The following is a 25,516-nucleotide window of genomic DNA, read 5'->3' on the forward strand; positions in this document are numbered from 1 at the left end:
AAAAATAGTGTTCTAAAGATCGTAAGCTCAAGATCATCCTCAACCATATAGAGTTTGAAGCCAGTGTGCACAGCATGAAAACTGTCTCAAAATTTGCATGTGGGGAAAGTCATATTTTAGTTTTTTTTTAAAACTAGTATTTGTGCTTATTCTTTTCTTCCTGTACCTTGCATTACTGTCTAGGACTTTTGACACTGTGTCTTGATTTCCTTTTTAGCATTTACTTTAGTTGTCATTCATTAAGTTGAGTTTCCTTTTTGTATCTCAAAGAGATTTTCAATATCATGAGATTGCTGGCTTGCTAAAGTTGCCTTTTCTTTGGCCCTTAGATTAGAGAAGTCGACTCTTGTTGGGGCCAGTGATAGCATAGTTTGTCCACTTGGCACCACAGAGAATCACTTGGCAAGAGAGTCTCAACCAAGAATTATTTACTTGGTTTGGTCTGTGCGTGTGTGTATGGGGGTTGTCACAGTTAATGGATGTGGGAAATTCTAGCCACTGTAGATAGCACCATTCCCTAGGCAAGGGGTCCTAAACTGTAGGAGTAGAGAAATGAGGGTCTGGGAAATGATTCAGTGCTGCCCTTGATATTGTGTTCTTTCTGGGGTCCTAAGGATCTCTGTCTCTGTCTGTCTGTCTGTCTCTGTCTCTGTCTCTCTGTCTCTCTCTCTCTCTCTCTCCCCCCCCCTCTTTCCCCCTTTCCCCCTTCCCTAGTTGGTGTTCTGCCTTCTCCTCACCATTGTTGTTTAAGGAGAGGAATAAGATAACGTTTGTCAAATTCTTCCTTCCAAAACCTGAGCTTTTAAGTATTTCTTATTAACCACACATTTTGATTTAAAGACTGTGCATTGAAGTGACATATCACATTAAGAGTGCTGAAAAGAACCTCAGAATTTTGTTTAATATATTTTCAGCTTATTTGTCCCTCTTAGCACCAATAATGTTAATGATTGTGACTAGCTGGTACCAAGGGTCCTTCATCATTTAATTTTATATTCTTTGAATGATGATTAGACCTGCTTGAAACATAAAGATTTTAGTGTAAATAGTAACCAATTCAATGTTCAAGTGTTTATTTGATACTCATAGTCTTTGCCCATTTTTCTCTGCATTTCTTCATGAGAGTACTGGTTCCCTCTGAGAGGGCACAAGTCTAAGTACTTACATAACTAGAGTAAGACATGCGCTGGAAAAGTAAGGTCCTGTCCTTGAGTCAGACTTGGTTGCTATGGGCCGTTCTTTCTGCTGACAGGCGTGGTCCTTGCTGGTGATTATTAGGGATGGCTCTCTCTTCCTAGACTGATGGGCTCTTACGTATCTAATGTCATGGCACGAGTGGTCTTACTCATCATTAGGAGTGCTGTAATTTATGAACTGTCTTGCTTTTAATTGTAGCACTCCTTGTTTCCCAAAAATATAAGGAGAACCCAAGTTGTAAATAAACTGATGAATTTCTTTTTCTTTTTTAGGCAAAAACTTCTTATCCCAAATGGAAGTTGCTCCATTATTCTGAATACTTACTTTTGTCAGAAGGCTGTTGCAAAAGAAACAGTGCGTGAAGTATACTGTCAGGACACACCTCTTCCAAGAAGAAATATAAGTTTGGCCCAGATGTTTAGAATTGAGGATACAACAAGCAGTTCATCAAGAAGTCAGGTAAATTCTCTTTGGCTTATGATTCTTACACTTGTAATAGTGATATCTGGATTTGAAAGTGAGAATATTAAACTTCTGTCCCGAACTACATATACCAGAATGTGTTGTTATCATTATTATGCCAAAAATATGAAAACTCAAGGAACATTTAGTCATGGTCTCATGATAATTTTCCATCCTTTGATTATGTAGCTGTAATCTTTATTTCAGTGTACTACAGCATGAAAGTTTTCAGTGGGGTTATTGTTAGCATGCTCAGGACTCAGGGAGTATTCTCTCTATTTTCATCTTGAAATGAAGAATTTTAAGTTTTATTTATTATATTTTCTGTTTTTGTATGTCTATATCCCTTAAGATAAAGCTTTATAATTATGTTAGACGTTACATGATAGAGATTCGTTTAATGGAGCTTGGGGTCGGGGTCTGAGCTATTCCAAAATTGGAATTACTGGCGTTTCACAGTAATTCACTGGTAGTGGGCTGGGTATGTGTCTAGGAAAACTCTCAGACACTGGCCTCAAATTCCCTGGATTACCAGTTCACCATGGAACACAACACTGAGATTAAAAGGAAGAAGGAGGAAAAGCAGTAAGTAGGTAAACCTTCACCCTGCATTGAACCATATTATAAACATCTTCCACTGACTATCAGAAGTATCTGAAAAGTAGAATTTGACTGTAGCTGCAAGAGAGCCGATGCCTGCTTCTGTCCTCCAAAGATGCCTGCACACATGTATGCAAATAGTTACCACTGACACTAACAAAAAATAAGAGAGGGTTTTGGGAAGCATGTGCCTTGTTTCACCTACTGCCTCAGCAGCTTTATGCTAGGTCACATTAGGCAATTTCTCTGCGCCTCAATTTTATCTATGAGAATAGTTAGGGTCATTGTGAGAATACATTTTTGTATGTAAAGAATGAAGTCTAAAAAAATCAAGTATTTCTTTTTTATTTTATTTTATGTGTATTGGTGTTTTACCATGAGTGTCAGGTCCTTATGTGGGTGCTGGGAATTGAACCAGGGTCCTCTGGAATAGCAGTCAGTGCTCTTAGTCACTGAGCCATCTCTCCAACCTCTTTTTTAAAAATTTGTTTTTATTTTATGTGCATTGGTGTTTTGTGGGCATGTATGTCCCTTAGAACTGTAGTTACTTACAGACAGTGAGCCACCATGTGGGTGGTGGGAATTGAACCCAGGTCCAGGAAGAGCAGTCAGTACTCTTACCTTCTGAGCCATCTCTCCAGCCCCTAATAAGTATTTCAAAAGTACCATTGACTTATAATCACTGATACTATTGTATAGTTGTTGGAAGAATGCACCAATGTGCAAAGTGCTTTAAATAGTAGATTACACATTCAAGCACTAATAAAATGAGTCATTTTAATTAAACTGTATTCATTCTTGCTGAACAAATCAAAAAGGGAAACTATTCCCATGAAGTAATTGATAGTAGGACTGTCTACTTGGTAGTTAGTAGAAGGGATTTTGCTGTGTTGCCCTTACCCACCTCCACTCTTCAACAGGCTAGATGCCAATGCTATGTGTTTGTATGTTTCTTTCATGCACTGCCATTGCTTTGGCAATAACCTCATGACGATACAATAAGCCAAACTGAAACTGCTCCTTTTGCATGTCTTGAACAGATTGCATGTAGTGACCCAGCCACCACTGGCACAGCCTGGACCCATGGGAATGACAAGGCAGACCAACATCTTGCAGTTGGTGCTCCCCTGAGGAATTCTCTTCTGGACATTGTGGAAAGCCAAAGAGCTGGCCCATGGTCTGGAGTCGGGGTCCAAGTAGTAGTGCAGAGGGTTTACTCCCTTCCTAGCAGAGATGGTGCCAGGAGCCAGCAAGGGCACACAGTGGGACATGCAGATTCATCTGGAGCATGGTGAGTAGCAAACAGACACAGGAAAGGGAAGCACAGCAGACTTCCTGAGAAAGGAAGCTCTGCTCACAAGAACTGTCCACTGCATACAGAGGCTGCTTTTTGTATGTCTTTTTCTTGCATCAAAATTCGGTACATGTGTGTATTAGTCATAATTCTCTAGAGGAACAGAACTGATAGAATGAAGATGGGATTTATTAGAGCAGCTTACAGGCTGTGATCTTGCTAGTCAAACAGTGGCTGTCTACCACTGGAAAGTCTAGTAATCCAGCCGTCCATAATCCAGCCGTCCGTGGGGCTCAGTGTCTCTTCTGGTCTTCAGTAGATGCATGAATCCTGAAGTAGGTTCTGATGTCACTGAAGAGCAGGCACGTGCTTCCCTTTTTCCATGCACTTTATATAGGATACCAGTAGAGGGTGTGACCCATATTAAAGGTGACTCTTCAAATTTCAAATGTTTTTTTTCATATTCAAGAAGTAGCTTTATTCTCTAGTTAAACCTCTCTGAAAACACCCCAGTAAACATACTCAGAGGCATGTGCCTTATGTACTCCAACTCCAGTTATGTTGACAATGAAGATGAGCCACTGCAAATATAATGACCATATATGACTGTGTATATTCTTATTCTCGTTGTAATTCTTGGTAACTGTTTTTAGCTATTACTGATTTTTTTGTGTGTGGATTTTACATCATGCATTCTGATCCCACTTATCTCCCTGTCCCCTTACATCTGCTCTCTGCCCTTGCAACCTCCTCCCAAAATCAAAACCAAATTTAAAAGAAAAACCGAAAGCCAAACAACAAAAAGTAGGAAAAGCTGTAGTGTGGCCTATTGAGTCACACAGTTTACCCTTTACTTGCCAGTGTTTATTGCCTGATGTCATTGGTCTGGCTGGGTTCTCTGGTTTTTGCTACACTACTAATAATGGGCTCTTACTAGGGTTCCTCTTGGCTATCCTGATATTTGGGATCTGTAGGTTTGTCCCCTTAATATACTCCAACAGTTCATAGATTGTGGATGTTGGGTAGACCAGCTCATAGCCCTGGTTCTGGGCCTGGGTGGTAGCTAGGTTGATCAGTACACCACCCTCACGGGCACTGCCCAGGCGAACTCTCCAGCACTGTGTCAGCTAGCTCATGAAATGCAGCCTGCAGCAAGGAGCAGGGTCAGTTCTGCTCAAGTCCTCAGATCTGGGTCATCCACATTCACATCACCAGAGCCAGCTCTAGAAAAATCCCTCACAGGTGTACCCAACTGCTTGGGTTTTAGTTAATTCCATATGTAGTCAAGTTGACAGAAAGAATAGCCATCACAATGTGGTTTATGTAACAAAGGGTTTGTCTCATTTATGAAGTAAAAATGTTCATGGGCTGATGAATGAATTTAAAAGCATGGTATATTCATTAGGCTGCCGTCAGGCTCTACCATACCTGAAATTGCTGCATTTACCTTTTCTTTCGCTGGCTCATGTTATATAAAGTAACACAAATTTAAGAAATATTTGTAGAGTTCTGAAGAAGCAATGGCATGTGGTTACTATACCTAAAATAATCATTATAGTATCAATTCTTAGAAAAACTAAGTATATGATGGCAATTTTGACATTCTGTGACTTTGAGAGACTGCTACTTGAAACTGTGTTTATGATACTAATAGGATGTCCTGTAGTGACATGCGCATTGTGTGTTTTCACTATCCAGTGCAGTAATTATTGTGTACTAGAAATGTTGCTAGTGTAACTAAGAAACTAGAATTTAAATTTTTATTCCTTATTCATTTATGTGTGAATGTGTTTCTGTGTGTGGGCTGTGCATGCTACAGCATGTGTATGGAAGTCAGAGGACAATTTGTGGGAGTCTGTTCTCTCTTACTGTCACGTTGGTCCTGTGATTGAACTCAGACGCAACAGTAACTTTTCCTGGTAAGCCATCTCTCCAGCCCAATAACTATTTTAAGTAGTTTCCTGTGGCTTAGGGCTGCTGTGTGGGTGACTTTATCAGTAAAGGCCATACCTGTGATTCAAAGTACTTTGCTCCAAGGAACCAAGGAAGGCATGTCTTCAGATTTAGGCCTTCCTGGTTCATCTGGGTTTTCTGTTTTGTTTTGAGACAGGGTTTCTCTGTATTGTTTGGAGCCTGTCCTGGAGCTTGCTCTGTATACCAGGCTGGTTTTGAACTCACAAAGATCTGCCTGCCTCTGCCTCCTGAGTGCTGGGATTAAAGGCGTGCACCACCAATGCCTGGCTTTTGGGCACAATTTTTAAATGTTATTTTTCTGGTGCTTTTGAATAGCCCTCTGAGCAACAGATAATAAATTGAAAGTATACATGCTGCTTATTGCAGCGTGTGAACTGAACAGTCCTGTTCTGGTGGTGCCTTCTTAACTTCAGTGAGAATACATAGGGAGAGCTTCTATATTGGCTCTGATTGATCGTCAAGTGAATGCTACTCCATCTGAAAATATCAGAAATGCTTAAAATCCCGTTGATATCTACAGTGAGAGAATAATTCATTGGATTTATAGATTCTTTGTGCTCCTCTCTGGAAATTTTAAGTAAAATTATCAATGACAGTTCTAGATTGGATACTGATTTTGTTTTGTGTTTGAGTTTTGCTTTAAAGAAAGGTGGTGACTAGGAGTGCTCTGCTAAAGCTTCCATTGCCAGATACTGAGCACACTCCTTACACAAAGAGACAGTGGGGACTGAGTCACCATGACACTGGAATAATCACAGTACATCTTGAAAGCCATCATCTCCATCCTTCACTGGTGCCAGCTGTACTTGTTGAATGAAGAGAAGAAAATGCAAAGTTTTGAAAGTCTGATGACCTAATGCTCATGTTTGGCATTATATGTACTTTAAAATCTTGCCATGACTTGAGACATAAGAATATATTTGTGGAACGTTGTTGGAAGACCAAATAGAAACTTCAAAACTCAGAAAAAATAACATTCAGTTACTTTACTCAGTTGTGGTGAAAATAGTATCTTTGTACATTTTTTGTAGTCCATGTATGGTTTTAGACAGTGAGACTTAAACATTATTTTCCTTGTATGCGTGAGGTTCTTACCTGTTGAAGGCTACACGCAGGGTAAAATGAAAAATGTAGTAGAATATAAAGTCTTCATGGGGCAGGATGGAACAACCAGAATCCAGATTAATTCTGTCCTAGGGCAGCAAGAGACTGTCCTCACCTGAGATACTTGGTTGGATTATGTAGGAAAACGAACTTTTGAGTATTTCATCTTGCATTTCAGGACAGTGCTATTGGTACCTTTGGTGCCTGAAGTTCTAATCATTAGTGTTTTCTAGATTGGTTTGTTGTCATCGTAAGACTGTGTGGTTCATGAATCTTGCCAATATAGAAAGCAAATTATACTTTACTAATTACTAATGTGCTAATTATATATATATATATACATGAAAGTATATATATATATTAATATATTTGGGGTATCGTGTGTGTGTGTGTGTGTGTGTGTGTGTGTGTGTGTGTGTGTGTGTGTGTGTGTGTGTAGCAGGATCCCCTGTAGCTCAGGCTGTCCCTGAATTCACTATGTAACCAAGGATGACCTTGAATTCCAGTTTTCTGTCTCAACCTCTCAAGTGCTGAGATTACAGGCAGTTGACAACCCAGTAGGCTTTCACAATATGGTTTATCCGCCCCCCCTTTTTTAAATTTAGTTTAAATTAGAAACAAGTTTGCTTCACGTGTCAATCCCAGCTCCTTCTCCCTCCCTTCCTCTCCCACCCCCCTTCAACCTTCCCCCAACTCCTCCCCCAGTCCCCACTCCACTCTCCAAGGAGGATGAGGCCCTTCATGGGGGATCTTGAAAGTCTGTCATATAATCCCGGGCAGGGCCTAGGCCCTCCCCCATGTGTCCAGGCAGAGACAGCATCCCTCCACGCGGAATGGGCTCTCAAAGTCCATCTGGATGACAGAGCTAAATGCTGATCTTATTGCCCAATGTCCCAAACAATGATGAGGGCTTCTCACTGACACCCACTTTCAGGGGGTCTGGATTAGTCCCATGCTGGCCTCTCAGTCATCAGTCTGGGGTCTATGAGCTCCCCCTTGTTCAGGTCAGCTGTTTCTGTGGGTTTCACCTGCCAAGTCTTAACCCCCTTGCTCATCACTCCGCCCTCCCTGCAACTGAGTTCCAGGAGTTCAGTTCACTGGTTAGCTGTGGGTGTCTGCCTCTGTATCCTTCAACCACTAGGATGGCACACAAGGAAGTCATCAATTATGTTATCAGGGAAGGGCATTTAAGGTAGCCTCTCCTCTATTGGTTAGATTGCCAGCTGGTGCCATCCTTGTAGGCCTCTGGGCATCTCACTAGTGCCAGATCTCTCTTCAAACCTATAATGGCTCCTTCTATTATGGTATCTCATCTTTCTCTCCTCTATTCTCTCAACTCAACTTTCCTGCTCCCCCATGTCCTCCTCTCCCCTCCTCTTCACCCCCTCTTTTTCCCAACTTCCTCACCCACTCCCAGTCCCCTCAGAAGATTCAGTCCTGTTCTCTTCTCTGGGTTATCATGCATATCTCTCTTAGGGTCCTCCCTGTTTCCTAGACTCTCTGGCTATGGGATTGTAGGCTGGCACTCCCCTGTTCCATGCCTAAAATCCATATATGAGTGAGTACATACCATGCTTGTCTTTTTGTGACTGGGTTACCTCTCTCAGGATGGTTTCTTCTAGTGCCATCCATTTGCCAGCAAATTTCAAGATTCCAATTTTTTTTCCTGCTGAGTAGTACTCCATTGTGTAAATGTACCACATTTTCTCTATCCACTCTTCAGTTGAGAGGCATATAGGTTGTTTCCATGTTCTGGTTATTATAAATAATGCTGCTATGAACATAGTTGAGCAGATGTCCTTATTGTATGAGGGTACATCTTTTGGGTATATGCCTAAGAGTGGAATTGCTGGATCTTGTGGTAGACTGATTCCCATTTTCCTGAGAAATCTCCATACTGATCTCCAAAGTGGCTGCACAACTTGGCATTCCCACCAGCAGTGGAGGAGTGTTCCCCTTTCTCCACATCCTCTCCAGCATAAACTGTCATTAGTGTTTTTGATTTTAGCTAATTTGGCAGGAGTGAAATAGTACCTCAGAGTTGTTTTGATTTGCATTTCCCTGATGGCTAAAGATGTTGAACACTTTCTCAAGGTCTCTCAGCCATTTTAGACTCCTCTATTGAAAATTTTCTATTTAGTTCTGTACCTACTTTTTTAGTTGGATCATTTGGTGTTTTGGAGACTTGCTTCTTGAGTTCTTTGTAAATTTTGGAGATCAGCCCTCTGTCAGATGTGGGGTTAGTGAATATTTTTTCCCATTTTGTGGGCTGTCATTTTGTCTTGTTGACTGTGTCCTTTGCCTTGCAGAAGCTTCTTAGTTTCAGGAGGTCCCATTTGTTAATTGTCGAACTCAGTGTCTGTGCTACTGGTGTTATGTTCAGGAAGCGATCTCCTGTACAAATTCGTTCCAGGGTACTTCCCACTTTCTCTTCTAAGAGGTTCAGTGTGGCTGGATTTATGTTGAGGTCTTTAATCCATTTGGACTTAAGTTTTGTGCATGGTGATAGACATGGACCTATCTGTTGTCTTTTACATGCCAGCATCCAGTTACTCCAGCACCATTTGTTGGAGATGCTTTCTTTTTTCCATTGTATACTTTTAGCTTCTTTGTCAAAGATCAGGTGTTCAAAGGTGTGTAGGTTGGTATAGTACACAATGGAGTATTATTCAGCAGAAAAAAACAATGGAATCCTGAGATTTGCAGGCAAATGGATGACACTAGAAGAAACCATCCTGAGTGAGGTAACACGGTCACAAAAAGAGAAACATGGCATGTACTTTCTCATATATGGATTTTAGACATAGATCTGGGGAGTGCCAGCCTACAATCCCATGGCCAGAGAGTCTGGGAAACAGAACCTTCATTCAGTGGCTGATGGAAGAAGAGGCAGACTCCCAGGGCTAAGCACTGAGCTGAACTCAAGAAAGACAGTAACAGAGAGGGAGGACTGATGACCAAAGGGATTAAGACTGGGCTAGTTTAACCCCCAGAAACAGCTGACCTGACAAGGGTTAACTCTTGAATCCCAGGCTGATGGCTGGGAATTCATCATGGGACTGATCAAGACCCCCTGAATGTGGGTGTCAGTGAGGAGGCCTAGGTAATCTATTGAGCCTTGGGCAGTAAGTAGATCAGTATTTATCCCGAGTATACAAATGGACTTTGGATTCCCATCCAACAATGTGAGATGCACTGTCACCCTGAATTCTTTGGGGCCCTGCCCTGGATGAAATGACAGACTATGGACACCCCCAAGGAGGGCCTCACCCCCCTGGGGAAATGAGGGGATATTGGGGGAGGTTGAGGGGAGGGCACGGGAGGAGGGGAGGGAAAGGGAGAGGGACCTGGAACTGACTTGTGAAGCAACCTTGTTTCTAATTTAAATTTAAATTTAAAAATAAATTTTAAAAAAAGAATAAGTAGTAACAACACAGGAAAAAAAAAAAAAAGAACAGGGCAGGGGCTGGAGAAGGCTGAAGACTGAGGTGTGGCCAGACTCAGGATGGTCCTTTCTGGCAGGGCAGGTCCTCTCTAGGTGCAGAGAATGCCTAGGGAGACGGAAGCAGGAGGATGTAGGGAGTTGGGGCCCAGAGCAGAGCCCCACTCACCTCAAGCACAGGGCAGGGACCAGAGGGGACTGAAGACTGAGGTGTGGCCAGATTCAGGGTGGTCCTTTCTGGCAGGGCGGGTGCACTCTAAAGCACAGGGCAGGGGGTGGGCTCTCAATCCTTAATCAAGAAATTGCTCTACAAGCTGTCCTATAGGCCAGTTTGATAGAGATGTTTTCTTAGTTGAAGTTTTTTATTCCCGGATGACCTTGACTTGTATCAAATTGACAAAAAAGCAAACAAATTATCACACTAACTTTTTTACTTTCATTTTTTAAAAACAGACCAATATGTTCCAATTAGTGTTGCCTAAATTCTCTTGGGTGTGTTGCTGCCCACAAGAGCATATGCTGCCTACCAGGGGCAACACTCTTAGAAAAAAGCAATTCTCCTTTTCCTGGCAGCTATCAATACCCAGTAGCTCCTCAGCTGTTGGTGGAACTTAATGAATATCTTACCCTCTGTACTGAGATTTTGTCTACCTTGAGCTTGCATAGGTCTCATGCACACTGCCAAAACTGGTGTGAGTTTGTATGTGCGATCATCCTGTTGTCTGGAAAACACTGTTTCATGGTAGCTCTTTGTTTACCTATCTGGAGGAATGGTAAATGAGGTGAACTAAAGTCTTGTGCAAGTAAATCTTTATTCCTAGCACCAGACAATTCATACTCTGTGAGTTAAGAAGATTCACCTGAGTAAAGTGTACAACCACAAGGACAAGCCAAACAAATGTTTTTCCTTAGAAGCATATGAACAAATAACAATAGCTACTTGTAATGAATAATCTGATATATGCTCACTCATATCTGGTACCTGGGAGGAGCACAAATAAATTTCAAGAACAATTCTGTGTTTTTGAAGAAACTGGGGTCATAAGACTTTTGTATTCTGGGAGTTTTCTCACAGGCACTCAGATTTTCACTACACAACTTCATTCTTGGACTGTGTCCCGAAAATCATTCTCTGCCTTTGACTCTTCCTCAGTGACTCCCTAGCCTTGGGGGAAGAGGTATGTTAAAGATCTCCTATTTAAGGCTGAGCACTCTGAAGTCTCTCATTTTCTGAATGTGTAAGCTCCATGGAAACACTGAAGGAAGACCCCAGACTCAAATAGTATGTAAGAGCAAAGAGCATTTATTGTACCAGCATACAGTCGTTCATCTGTACAAAATGGCAACAGATAAGGGGAGTTTGAGGGACAGTGAGGTCATCTGAAACATAGTTGGTTAAGTGAGATTCATTTACATTTACATACTTTTACTTGGGTGAGGCTTTATCTTTGGGCATATCTGTACAAACTTGGGCAAGACCAGACATGACCCAGGAGAGGGACTGTAGGACATGTCCTTCAGACATTGTGGGGCTGACTGTAGGCCTTGTTCGCATTCTCTCCCTTGGCTCTGAATGTAATTTGTTGATGAATGACCCTTTGATGGGAGAGACACTTGTTTGTCCCTCTCAGAGAACTGAAACCTAAATTCAGTTGTAAAAGTAGCAGAGTTTAACCCCTTCATGCTTCAGGTAGCTGTGGGTCACTGCATTAACCCCCATCTTCTGTAAAAAGAAGCTTCTATGAAGAAGGTTGACTGATGCACTATCTATGGGTAAGTGCAGTAATTGTAGATTGTTCCCTAAGAACTGTGCATCTCTTGCCAAAGATTCTTGGCACCTCTTTAGGTGGTAGACATGGGATTGAATTTGGTGAGCCAGGCTTAAATCTAATCAGAAAGTATTTGTTTACGCCCATGACATTTGTACCACTGTTGCATCAGTGGGCATATATTGCCAGACTGTTGCTGTAGTTTTCAGGGCTCATTGTTGGATAAGACTGACTATTGTTCTCTTCCAGAAGTGTGCATAGCACCTTCTAAATCTATGACATCTAACCAGTAGGAATGGAGCTTCCAGATCATACTAACTTCATGTCTTCTATAACTCAAGTAAAAGGTCAGTGGTTGTTACAAGCTGTTTTAAGGCCCTGTCACCTGGACTTCCTGTCGTGATGGATTGTAACTTGGAATTGTGAGGTCACTGAATGCTTTTCTCCCCAAGTTGTTTTTTGTCAAGGAATGTTATAGGACCAGAAATGAAATTAGGCAAAAAGCAAGAGGTTTCCTCAAGGAAAATTTGATATTTGATAGTGATTTTAGTTCATTGAATAATGTGAGGTCTACAACTGACTATGAATAAATTGAAAATTGATGTTGGAAAGACAGGCCTGGGGAGAGGGTGCAACAATTCGACCTAAAGGCAGAAATTTACCACTCAGTACAAATTCGCTTAGCTGCTGTGCCTCCTGGCTATGTGAGAGAGGGATCTTCAGAGGACTACTGACCACTGGCCACATCTCTCTATTGGTGCTCTGGCTCCCTCGCTGTATGCTTAAAATGGTTGTAAAACAAGACCCTTGGTGGGAAATTGAACCAGAAGATGGGAGTTTAATTAGAGTCTGGGTGGAGAGATGACTCTCCAGTCAGTTTGGCACTGCAAATCATTGGGCATTGAACATTAGCTTTTTAGTGCCAAGGAAGAAACTTGTACAGCTCACTGAATAACACCACCTATCCAAAAATGTGAAAAAAAATGCCAGTGCACCTCCCTAAATTATAAGTTAGTATTTCAAACATATTAAAAGGCAATATTAGATTAAATTCCATGATAATGAAATAGTCTACGTACTCTCTTCATTTTATTCTTGACCTTGCTCAATAGTCATATCTAGCACAAAATGAAATAGAAAAAAGTTATGAATACATGTTTTCTCTCTACCAACAAACATTATGATGCAATGCAGGGTAGAGCATCCTCATAGCTCACTACAGGCCATGAGTAACATGAAAAACTGGTAGAGATTCACCACAGCCCCATACAGTACTAAAAGCCAGGACCTTTTTTTTTACCATGTAAAGATAGTTAGTGACTGTCTGCTGATCATAATGCTCTCTTTTGGAAGGCAAGTTAACAAGAAACTATTTGCCTTAAGAAATTAGAATAAGGTATGGTGGCATACTTTCAGTCTTAGCTTTTGAGAACATCAAAAGGTCAAGGCCATCCGGGACTACATAGCTAGTGCTTATCTCAAAGCAACAAAAAACATACAAAGAATTTGGAATATGTACTGAGGCATTACCTGAACTCAGACTTAATGATATTGTTAAGTTTTAAGAAATGATTCTCGGCCGGGCAGTGGTGGCGCACGCCTTTAATCCCAGCACTCAGGAGGCAGAGGCAGGCGGATCTCTGTGAGTTCGAGGCCAGGCTGGACTGACAGCCTCCAAAACAATACAGAGAAACCCTGTCTTGTAAAACCAAAAAAAAAAAAAGAAAGAAAGAAAGAAATGACTCTCCCTGTATTGTGGCCCATGCCTGCAATCCCAGCACTCTGGAGGCTGAAGCCAACCTGTGCTCTGTGTCAAAAACTCAAACTCAGAGGTTTGGAGAACTGGCTGCTCTTTTAGAGGACCTGGGTTCAATTCCCAATACCCACATGACTTCTCAATGGTCTGTAACTCCAGTTCTGTGGGATCTGATGCCCTCTTCTGGCCTCTGTGGGCACCAGGCACACACCTGATGCCCAGACATACATTCAGGCAAAACATCCATACACATAATTTGATTTTGTTTTTTAATCAAAGAATCTGGGAGCTATGTTCAGTTGGTAAAGTGCTTGCTCTGCAGGCATGAGAATCTGAGATCTCTCCCCAGCAACCATGTAAAACTCCTGGTGTCGCTTTGCCCCTGTATTACCAGTAACACTGGGGTAGATGAAGACTGGAAGACCCCTAGGGTTCCTTAGTCAGCCCATCCAGCCTGCTCAGCAAAGCCCCAAGCCTCAGCAAGAGACTCTTATCTTAAATAACAAGTCCTGAAGAGTGACAGCAGAGGGTAACTCCTTACCTGTGTGTATAGTGTATGTCCCAGCAGTCAGGAGGTGGAGACAGAAAGAACAGAAGTTGTAGACCATCCTCCACTTTACAGCAAGTTTGAGGCCAGCCTGGGATACACAAGACCATTTCTCAAAAGAAAGAAAGGAGAAGAGATGGGAGAGAAAGGATATGAAGACGAAAAAGATTTCTGAGGGTACTCTCCTTTTGCCTTTGAAATTTTTCTGACTTATATTTGTTGCTGAACTAAACCCAAGATCTTCAGGAGAAAAAAAAAATGACTTGTGTATTTCTAGACCTTGTGAAACTCCCACCCCCAACCACTAGTGCTTGGCAAATTCCTTGCACATACTGTTCAGTAAACAACTTCAGGGAACCAGATCCAGCCAGTTCATTCACTGAGAGCCTTTGGAAAGGGCTGTCATAGTGCAGCCTTGACGTGGGAGAAGTTGAGAAGTTAACATTTGTGTTTTCAGTACTTCTTTTTATAACAGTGAACCAGCTGTAGCTGGTTAACAGGGGCGGACTGCCTGTTAGCGTGCAGGCCTCTTACGCATGATAAAGGGCTGCTGACGGAAACAGGTTTCATTACTCATGCTACCACTAGTGGTGTTTACATAAAGTCACTAGTGCAGTCATGTGCTGTGATTGAGAATGTCCTGGTTAATACTCCCTGGATGCTATTCCACTCCATACTGCAAAAACAAACAAAAGATTCCAAAATATAGATCACTTCCTATTAAACTAGCTATCCTGGCTATCAAGGACTTTTTTCCTTTCAGTGTTTTCAGTCGGGTGGAGAAAGTAATTTTTTGTTTCAAACACAACTAGGAATCACATTTGGGGGATAGAGAATAATTTACCAACTATTCCTAGCTAAGTTAAACAGAATCATGCATATTACTGTGACCTTTCCTGGGTAATCTGCCTGAAGACAAAAATTAACTTTATGAATCATTAATTTAGGATACATTAATACTGTTCATAAAATGTGTGTATTTTTATTTCTGTGTAACAAAGTGAAAACCTTGTTTTAAAATAATTTTTATTGATTTTGGGGGAATTTCATATCATGCACCCTAATCCCACACATCCCAGTCTTCCCATGTCTGCTCTTTACCCCTGTAGCCTCCCTCCCAAAATAAAATAAATTAAAAATGGAAACAAAATGCAAAAAAAGCAATACTTCACTCTATCCTCCTGCTCCTCTGCTTCTTGCCCATCTCTCCATCACAACTGGTTCATTGTAGTGGCATTAGGGAGGTGTGGTGTGTCATGTAGTATATCCTTTTGTCTAAGTAAGTTTACTTGTAAATGTTTGTTGCAATGAGTCATTGGTCTGGTTCAAGGCCTCTAGTTTCTGCTACACTGAACCCCCCACCGAGACTCCTCTCAATTATACTGCTGTTGCCCTGAGCTATGGTTCCATAGTCCCTTCATGCACTACAGCAGGTCATAGATGGGGTAGATGTTGGGGTGGGCCAATGCTGGATGTGGCCTTGGGAGCTAAGGCCAGGCCTCCACCAGGACACATGCACACTCAAGCACGTGCGGGGGGCGGGGCGGGGGGGGGGACAGGAGGGTGGGCACGGACACGACCAGCTTGCCCTTGTGTTCACCCTAGACATCAGAGCCAGCTCTCCCATGAAGGGTGGAAAACGTTTTTTCAATAAGGTTTATTAGTTTTTTGTGGGACTTCTTTAGAAATTAAAGGATAAGCCAATTTAGCAAATATTCTTTCTTTTAATCCATAGGAAATGTCTCCTTGACAGCTCAGAGCTTAAATACACACACACACACACACACACACACACACACACACACACACACACACACACACACACACACACCACCACCACCACCACCACCACCACCACCACCACCACCACCACCACCACCTCTCCCATGAATGGCAGCTCCTTCCTGAAGGGACAGGAGAGATGTACAAGGACACTGCTGCTTTCTTGAAAGCAGCGCCCTTCTCTCTTCCTTTTCAATGTGGGAGTGCAGGAGGCAAGCCCCTCTGGGAAGGAAAGACTCTCCTGAACACCTTGGTGCCGAGGAAGAAGTAACCCAACTCTTTAGGACACACTCCTATCCCCAAACTCCCAGGTCCATTGTCCATTGCAGAACTCCAAGTACAGAAGACGGGTGGACAATTTAGCCAATATTCTTAAGTGGCAAAGAATCTGTAGGGTTTGCCTAGTTTGTGAATCAGCTTCATTGTTCACAAAAAGAGCTTAAGTCTTTGAAAAATGTTTATTGGATAATTTGTGAAAATAGAAGGGCTGGCATTCTTTCTCTGAGAGTGGCAGCCAGTGTGTGAAGAGGCGCAGACACTGAGGGAAATTTTACTTTTCTCATGTTTTTTCCCCATTCATAAACAGTATAAATAATTTAGTAATGCATATGTTAGAGCCATAGTGGGGCCTCCGCTATTACCATGACCATCCTACAGAAACAGTTTGAAGTTAAGGAGGTAGAAAAGACTACCTTAGGTCTTGATTTTGTTTTCATTATATGACATAAACAAACAGTATTTTGACTTGGCAAGCCATGCCATTTTCTCTATTGAAGCCACAGAAATAATACATAAATAGATGCTCACTGCTGTGACCCAGCTGTGCCAACTTCTGATCTGTATAAGTGGGGAGATGTGTTATCTCTGTATTTTCCTTTGTACTGGCAATAAGGAGAGGGACTTTTCAGCCTTTGTTGCAGGCACAGCTCTAACCGTATACCTTGTACATCATAACCATGATGGAAGGTGTACCTATGGACTTCTTTTAACTACCTGCAGAAAGAAATGAAATTACAATGGTATATTATATATTAACATATAATAAGTATATGTTAGTAAATATACTATATTAATTTATTCATGTATTAATTTTCAGATCATCTAGTCCTCACCACATGATGCAAAATGACTCTGAAATGTCAGGCTTTTTCAGAACATCTTGCCTCTCAGATGTTGTAAATCATAAAATTATTCAGGTTGGTGTATGTAGCTTGATCGGGTAGCACCATGCACCATGTACAATGCTGTGGGTTCAATCCTCAGCACCTGACCACTAACAAAACAGGCCACATCTCAAGGTTTGAACCAAGATAACAATGAAAGCTTTTATATCAGAATTTATTTGCTTATTTTACCCCTACATTTTTTTGGACAGCATACAAAGAAAAGGGCTCTATTCTTTCTGTATTTGTAGTATCATTATGTGTTACTGCTCTCACAGCCACTATGCTCCTGTGCTCTCCCTCCCGCCGCCTTCTTCCCTTTGCTTGCATGACACTGCATTCATCACTTGTGTTCCCCACGTATACTTCTTCTTCTGGAAGGAAGATGAGTGAGCAGAAAAGCCCAGCAAAAAAGTAAAAGAATATAATGAAAGCAAGACTTCATGTAAATTCTGATAAGAGCTGTAGAAGCTAGTGGGGAGACATGGGATTTGTAATCCAAGGCTCTAAATTCTAATGCCTGCTTGAATCTTGACACAAGCACATGACACTGAGTTACTTGTTGCTCTCCGCTCCAGTTTTCTTTTTAGCATAAGAAATGTGTGAAGTACTCCAGTAACTTCCTTTTGCTGTAAATATGACTGTCTACTGAATAGTAGCTTCTCTTAGTTACCCATGCATTCATCTTGGCTGCAATACCCAGAATATGTGCTAAATGTAGAGAAGTAGATGCTAACTTCTTTCTCAGCAAGCATCACAGCTGCAGTCTACCTTCCTGAGCATGTCTGTGTGGCTGAGCTCATCTTCCGGCTCCGAGTTCTTAAGTCTATAACTCAAATCTGATTCTTGATTCAGAAAAGTGCAAGTCCTGCATCCCTGGGAAGATAAAGACTGTTAGAACAGAAAGGTGGCCAGCAGCCTAGGCACACCAAGAGAAGAGTTAGGGACCAAGGAATGAGGGGTTGAGAGGGAGAGGCCAGAGAAGAGGTTGACACCATTCCCAGATGTCCCAGAAGCAGTGGTGTTGCCGTGACGTGAGCATGTTTGGTCTTGTCCTGGGTGTGCTAACAGCTGAGGTCTGATCTGGGACTGACTGTTCCATAGCCGTCTTTTAAGAAAGGCTGTGGATTCTCTGTGCCCTTGGGTTTTAAAGATCCATATTATGGAAATAAGAAGCTTTTCTTTAAACCCTCAGGAATCTTAACCTCCTGATCATTGTATAGTTAATACATTAAAGGTAATTTTTTAAAGCCACACAGGTATCACTTCCAGTGAAATTCAGAGTTAAGTTTCTTGGCAAACTATGTCTTTCTAAGCAGACCAGAATCTAGAATTTAGCCGTTTTCCTGAGATGGTCTGAAGAAGCTAAAGATCTACCATTTTAGATTAGTTAGGTGATGATAACCATGAGCATTTATAACATTATTTTAGAATTGGCCCTGTGAGTTTTAAGACACAGAACTGAATGTACTGCCAGATATTTTTTCAGGAGTCACAGATGTGAAAGAGAAGTCTGTACACACATACCCCCTCCCAGCACCCAAATGGAACATATGAGTTAAGCCTTCTGGATCTGACTATTTTTAGAGAAATGGAGGTGAGGCCAGGAAATACTTTCTTGCAGCATTTGTATTACATAACATGAAAATTGTTTGTTATAATAATGATGTATGCTATATTGTGATTTACCCGACTGTTTCATCTCACCTTTTTCAAATAAAGGGCAAAGTTTGGCTTCCTAAATTTGAGAGCTAACACATGGTACCTAGGCAGAAGCTAGAACTGTCAGAACTCAAAATACAAGCAAGTTGATCAACCTGTCTTTTGTATCTGTTTGTATTCATGGCTCAGGTCGTGCATAGAATAGTGTGACCCTAGAACTGCCAGCCTCATCCTTTAGTTTATATCATATGTATTTGCAAAAATAGTAAGTCTGTTCTGAGTCTCGTTCCCATATAATTCGTTTATATGCTATATTTAGGTTAAAATCATGAAGCACTTTGTTCACAGAATATCAGTGAATATTTCCTTCTGTTTAATTTTTTTGACTATTCAGAAGGAGAGAAGAAACTTGGCTGAGAAACTAGAACATCTAAGTGCTTTGGGAGCTTTATAACTCTTTTTCATTTATTTGTTTTTGGAAGAAGTTATGAACACTCAAAATCCCCACACAGTACCTTACATTCTAGGGGCATTCTACACAGCAGTTGTAGAAAGATCATCTGAGGGGTGAATTTGAGATCCCCATTGTCCAAGGGATTCATCTAAAGGGTGCCAAGGCTGGAGACCCATCCCAGGCTGAGATGGAACATAGAGCCAGGTTTGTCTGATTCTGAATATAAAGCTGACAAAGGCAAGAGGCAGTTAGCCTTAATTAAAGTGGCACCCAAGTTATTTCACACTTACAGTTTAAAAAGTTATTCTTGGGGCTGGGAATATAATTCACGAGCGAGGCACTTTCTTAGCTGTAGATTCAGTTCCCAAGGTCATACTCACACAAAAAAAAGTTATTCTTAATCATTCACTCTAGTGGGAACCAACACTACTATAGATAATTTTTAAATACAGCTAATATTTTCATTTGCCTCATGAGCAATTAAATATCTGTCAGCTTTTATCTGTCTGGTTCTGACTACAGAAGCTAGGTTTCTGTAATCAGCAATTAAGTAAATTAACATTGCTATTAGCATAGTATTTCTAGATAACAAAAGTCAGTTATCCTAGATTTTGATGTAAGGAGATAAATAAGTGTTTCGTCATTACCTCTTACTTCCTTGGACTCCCTGAGCAACAGATGCTACAAGATCCCAGTGGTCTTTTTGGTCATGAAGGCGTAGGCCTTGAAAGGGACCAGCATGTTATCCCACAGCCTCTGTCTTCTTTGTTGCTGTGGATGTAGAAGAAAAGTATGTATACATGTGTCTGTGTGTACGTGTACTCACTGTGCCCCGGAGGATAGAAGACAGCATCAGATTTCCCAGAGTGGTTACAGGCACTTGTGAGCTGCCAGATTGGGATGCTAAGAGTGGAATTCTGGTCTTGTAAAAGAAGCAGCACACACTCTTAACCGCTGGGCCTTCAGCTGCAACCTTCTTCCTGACTTTTTAAGACTAACAAGAAAATGACAAAAGAAGGGGAAAGATATAAAGATGAGAGAGCATGTATCATTGTGAGATACTGCAGGCGAAGTAAAGAAAGCAGTCCTTTTTGGTCAAGTTTTTAACTGTAGAACTATGCATGCTTGTTAGTGACTGATTTAAACAAAACCTAGAACTGCAGCCACTACACCGAGGCTGGGAATGTATGTCCTGGCCTACCTGACCTCAAGCTTCAGTCACTCACATGGTATCTGAGAAGGGTGACCTGCAGAAGTCCTTTCTCTAGTCACACACCCTGGTTGAAAGGCCACTGCTACAAATGTGTGATTTCTGTGTATAATCAAAGCTATGATGAGAATTCTGCAATAGTGTATAAATGCCTGAAAATCACAACATCGCATCTGATGCTTCACTTTTTAAATTGAGTGTAGGCTGGGAGTATTGACATACATCATTAATACCAGTACTCTGGAGGCAGAGAGAGGCAGATCCTCTGTAAGTTCATGGCCATTCTGGTCTACATAGGACGTTCCAGGCCAGCCAGGGCTAAATGGTAAGATCCTATTGCATTATTTTAAAAGAACTTTATTTCTTAGATAACACAGTGGTTAAGTATTGTAATTTCTTCTATCGTTTATTAAAAGTAAAACCTGGGGAATAATATTAAGGATAAAACCTGAGATGACTGCAGCCAACTGTGGCAGAACACCACTGTCCCCTTCCCAGCTCTAAAGAGCCTTGCAGCCCCTCTTCTTCTGGGGACCTTTCTTTCCCTTCTCCCTAGTCTACCAGGGAACTCCATGATCCATTCCTACCAGCTGAATGTGAACCCCACCTCTCCAATCAATGCCTGACTTCATTGGACATTAGATAGTAGTGCAGCAAAATTCTCTTAACAGTTAAGAATCCTTGTTCCTCTGACAGCGGACCCAGCCAGTACCCATGGGTGGTTTACAACCATCCCTAATTCCAGTTCCAGGGAATCTGATACCTTCTTTTGACCTCTGCAGCCACCAGGCACATACGGACACGTACATAGATAGTACTTCTACCAAATTCGGCTGTAGCCCACATCTACTTACTTTAATAGAAAATACTAACATTTGAATGATTTGTAAGTACAAGAACTTGTTCCTGTTCTAAACTATTCTGTTCGTAGTTCTATAACTATATGAACCTTATAGTCTAGAGAAAGCTGAAATTCCTTTAGTCATAGAATAGTTTCTGTGTATACTATACAACAAAAAGCATTTTTATTGGAAAACTTGGAATTGTATGAGTTCTAATATGTATGATATTATTCTATTAGAAAACTATTCCTTCCTATACCAGGGAAGTTAAAATCCGTTTGTGTGCCACTATGACCTTGTACAGTAACATATCCTTTCCAATCAATAATGGTTCCTCCCTCCCCCATGATATGTTCTGTTTAACTATATAACTTCTTTTGAGGTCATTCATCATGCTTAATAACATGTAGATGCTTTAATTACAGTATTTAAATTCTAAGCACTGTGTTGACAAAGGTTTGGAGTGTGGTGTTCCTGTTTGTGGAACCTGTGGCACCACCTTCAGTCTGTCCTGGCTAACAGGAGAGAAAACTGGTTGGTTAGTGGTTCATAGCAACAATTACACTTAGATACACAGCCATTAAGCCAGTCCTTTGAGAAAAATCAATGAGAAAAAGCCACGAGGATCACAGATTAAATGTGCACACCCAGCAAGAAGGTTTGGATCACACTGCTAAGTAGCATAAATGCAAATGGAGGATGAAGTCAGCTCTCTCTCTTTCAGAGTATCAACACTGTACCACTGTCACACAATGGGTTTTCAGGGAGAGAATATTCCCAGGATGATCACATTACTTTTTTGTTTTCTAAGTACTTATGAGGCGTTTTAAAACTTAGGTAGGTTATGGTGTAGGGCTAAGTGCATAGAGTAAAGAACAAGATACAAAGCATACACTTCATTTTCTTTCTGTTAGAGCACAGATAAGAGATTGTATGTGTTTATGTGAATTTTTGAAACAATTATTTTAGGTCCTACTTTTGCTGTCTATTCAGTGGCGATGATGTATGCTAACAAGACAACCCAAGAGAGATGCTCTCTCAGCCTGGACTCTTAGGGGAGTGCCTGGACCCTACCAAGAGTAAAATGACAGACTCTGGATATCCCCTATGGGGAAGGATTTGGCAATAGGGTGGGAGGGAAGGGAGGAAGGGGAGTGCGGGAGGAGGGGAGGGAGAGGGAACTGGGATTGACATGTAAAACAAGCTATTTAAAATTAAAATAAAAAAGTGATATGAATGCATAATAAAATATATCATAGAATTCAAAAAAAAAAACAAGACAACCCCCCACAAAGCACTTGGAAGGCAGTCTGGCCATCATAAATGCTGAACTCTTATATAACATTTACTACTACTATGTGAAATAACACTGTCACATGGAGTAAAATATGGAGGGGGTCACAGTTTCCTGGAAATGAGCAGTCAGGGCAGTTTAAGAAGCTTTTTGGCTGGAGCCTAATTGTAAGGTGTAACAGCCATGACAAACTGTAGGAGGCACATGTCCCAGGCATAGAGCCTGATAGCTACAGATGTAAACATCCATGGTGTGTTCAAGGAGTGTATTCTGGGTTATGTACTAGGAACATGGTGCTTTTAGGAAGGCAGGACAGAGGGGCATGCAACAAAGGCAGGACAGGAATTTAGGCGTTTGTTCTATAGATGATGAGGTATCTTCAAGGTTTTCAGTATGCTGCAGAAGATATCTGATTCGTGCTTTGAAGATATTGTTCTGACTACTGTAGACCAAATGAAATGTACAAGAGTGGGACCAGAAAACAGGCCGGACCTTTCAGGAATTCAGGCCTGTCAGGCTGATGGCCTATTTTAGAATTCTAACCGGGAAGTAGTAGGAAGTAGAGAGATTCAGGGCCCATTTTAGGCAGAAGTTTGCATAGCTCTTAAGTATTCACAGGAGAGGGAGACTTAAAGATGTCTTGAAGTACTAGATTGAGTAGTGGGGCCAAAATTGTAGTTACTTACTTGTAAGAGGGAGGTGTCCAAGAGACCATGAGCTGGAGAAACCAAACTGGCTATGACCTTGCAGAGCAGGTCAGGCTATGAAGGCCAGCCATCGTACTCAGGAAAGATGTTCCGGGCACCATTTGATGAATAACATCAAGCTCTTAGAAGCAGAAACCAATGAGAGACACTTTTTAGAGTTAATTTTAAATAAAGGGATTTTTTTCTTTAGATCATGCAGACCATATTCCTCTGCATGGTAGCAGTGTTTGTTGTAGCATGGGAAGATAAAGGTAGCCTAATATATGTACATAGGGAATTGTTTAGTTGATTATGATATACAACGCTATATAGAACTCAGCTCTGTGCAGTATAATTAAGAAAACCATGCTAAAACTTACATTCAGCCAATGCTTATCATGTGCCTACTATGTGTATAGCATGTTTGTAAGAGAAAGAGAGACAACCCATAAATAAGATTTTAAAAAAAGACAAAATATGTGCTGTTGAAATTTACCTTATTTTGAGGAAGATTTGTAGCAGACAAATAGGGGGATAAAAGGAATAATGAAAATGAGGACTATTATTTTGTACTTGAAAATCAGCTTTTTCCACAGTCCCACAGAAGAAAATGGATAAAACAATAAAGGATATGAACAAGAAAGACCTGCAAATGTATGAGAAGATCATTGCAGGAGAGAACAGGTTTGGGAAGGTGTGGGGCAGGGCTGTGGCGAGTGAGTTTAGAGAGTGGCAAGGACGCCTGTGTATAGAATGGGTAGAATTGAGATTTGCTCATGAAAACTGAAACTAGGTCTTTGGGTTTTACTCTTTTTGTCTTACACAGTGATTAGAAATTTGGGCCACAGGAGAAAGTAGTTGTAAATATAAAATAGAAGAGGAAAAGACTACTTCCTTTATGAGGGCAAGCTGATAAAGAATAGGTACATGCCTGTACCAATTAGAAAATGTAATAATCTGTTAGTGATTAGAGGTAGAGGAAAGGAAGGGTAAGGGAGAACTCTAAGGTTTGGCTAACAAGGTGATGCTGGTACACTAAATGGGATGAGAAATGAACTGGAGAGCACTGAAAAGTTACACTTCATTCTGGACATGCTGAATTTGAGGGAGCTGTGAGTTCCAAATGGTGAAAACAAAACTGAACATCACATTATTTAATTAGAATTAGAAATAGTCTATAACTCATGGTTTTCAAAACAGATGGGTGTGGTATGGATAAGCAGAGTAAATGAGTATTAATATGCGTGAGAGACTTTATGTGAATACTTTGCCAAGCTCTACCTACTTAAAGATTCTAGGTCAATAGTGAACTACTGCTGGCAAAGAAATATCCCCTTCTAAATACTGGAAGAGACTAGGGATCCTTTGCAAAGAGTCTGGTTCTATGTTTGGATAAGATAAAATATTAAATGAGGCTTGAGCATGGACTGTTGACAACAAGGAAAAGGATGGTGTTTATGCCACCTTTTCTGGATAAGTGTAGCTACTACCTCTCATCAAAGAAGCCTCTCTTTACAACAGAGACCACACCACACCTGGACACAATGCAGAGAACAACAGCTCATGTATGTCTACATCACAGCTCTGCGTCTATGGCTCAGGGAATATCAAGGAGGACTATAAGAGCCAGAATACCAGGAAGTCTGCTGTGCAGCAGTCTCTCCTAGAAATGACTGCATACAAAGACTGAGACGATGGCAGTGGACACATTAATGTGGAAGGGAGGAAATTTCACAAGATCCCATCCATAGACAGAGAAGCAGAGGTAAATAGGGCTGCTGGCAGAAGGAGAGCTGGCTTTCCCAGGAATGAGCACCCATATTGGTTGTCCAAGAAACAGTCATCAGTCCTGCAGCTATCCACACAAATAACAACAAAAAATGGATTCAAAGGGTTATATTTATTGTATTAGTAAATGCTAGGAGGGAGGGATAAATGGAAGATAGCTGGGGGTGTTGGAGGAAGGGGAGGGAAATGATGTAATTATATTTCAACTAAACATGTTTAAAATGAAAAAGATTTTAAAGAGAGAGAGAGACAGACAGACAGACAGACAGACAGACAGACAGACAGACATGTAGGCTTATGCCTGTAATCCAAGCATTCAAGAGACTGAGGGAAGAGGGTAACAACCTTAACAGCAACCAATACCACCGAGTGGGTTTGAGGTCAGTTCTGACTAGTGAAACTTTCTCAAAAAACTGAGGCCTGTTATCCCAGTGTGTGGGAGATTGAGGTAGGAGGACTGTTGGCCAACATGTGCTGCAACGTGTGACCC

At 41.3% G+C, this 25,516-nt stretch overlaps 1 protein-coding gene across 11 annotated transcripts in view; it reads left to right on the top strand.

Moving 5' to 3' along the window:
- Nucleotides 1–25,516, top strand: part of Spidr (scaffold protein involved in DNA repair) — a 245,309-nt gene that overhangs the window by 117,159 nt on the left and 102,634 nt on the right. For all 11 annotated transcript variants that reach the window (XR_005879026.1, XR_005879027.1, XM_040751217.1 and 8 more), the window contains 2 exons: nt 1,470–1,656; nt 3,300–3,550. Coding sequence is in view for 9 of the 11 variants with exons in the window: in XM_040751217.1 (XP_040607151.1) it covers nt 1,470–1,656; nt 3,300–3,550 (438 nt within the window). In the remaining 2 variants the exon portion in view is untranslated. The remainder of the gene's footprint in view (nt 1–1,469; nt 1,657–3,299; nt 3,551–25,516) is intronic.

The sequence above is a fragment of the Mesocricetus auratus genome, unplaced genomic scaffold (assembly GCF_017639785.1).
Source record: "Mesocricetus auratus isolate SY011 unplaced genomic scaffold, BCM_Maur_2.0 Super-Scaffold_100008, whole genome shotgun sequence".
In the NCBI taxonomy this organism is placed as follows: Eukaryota; Metazoa; Chordata; class Mammalia; order Rodentia; family Cricetidae; genus Mesocricetus; species Mesocricetus auratus.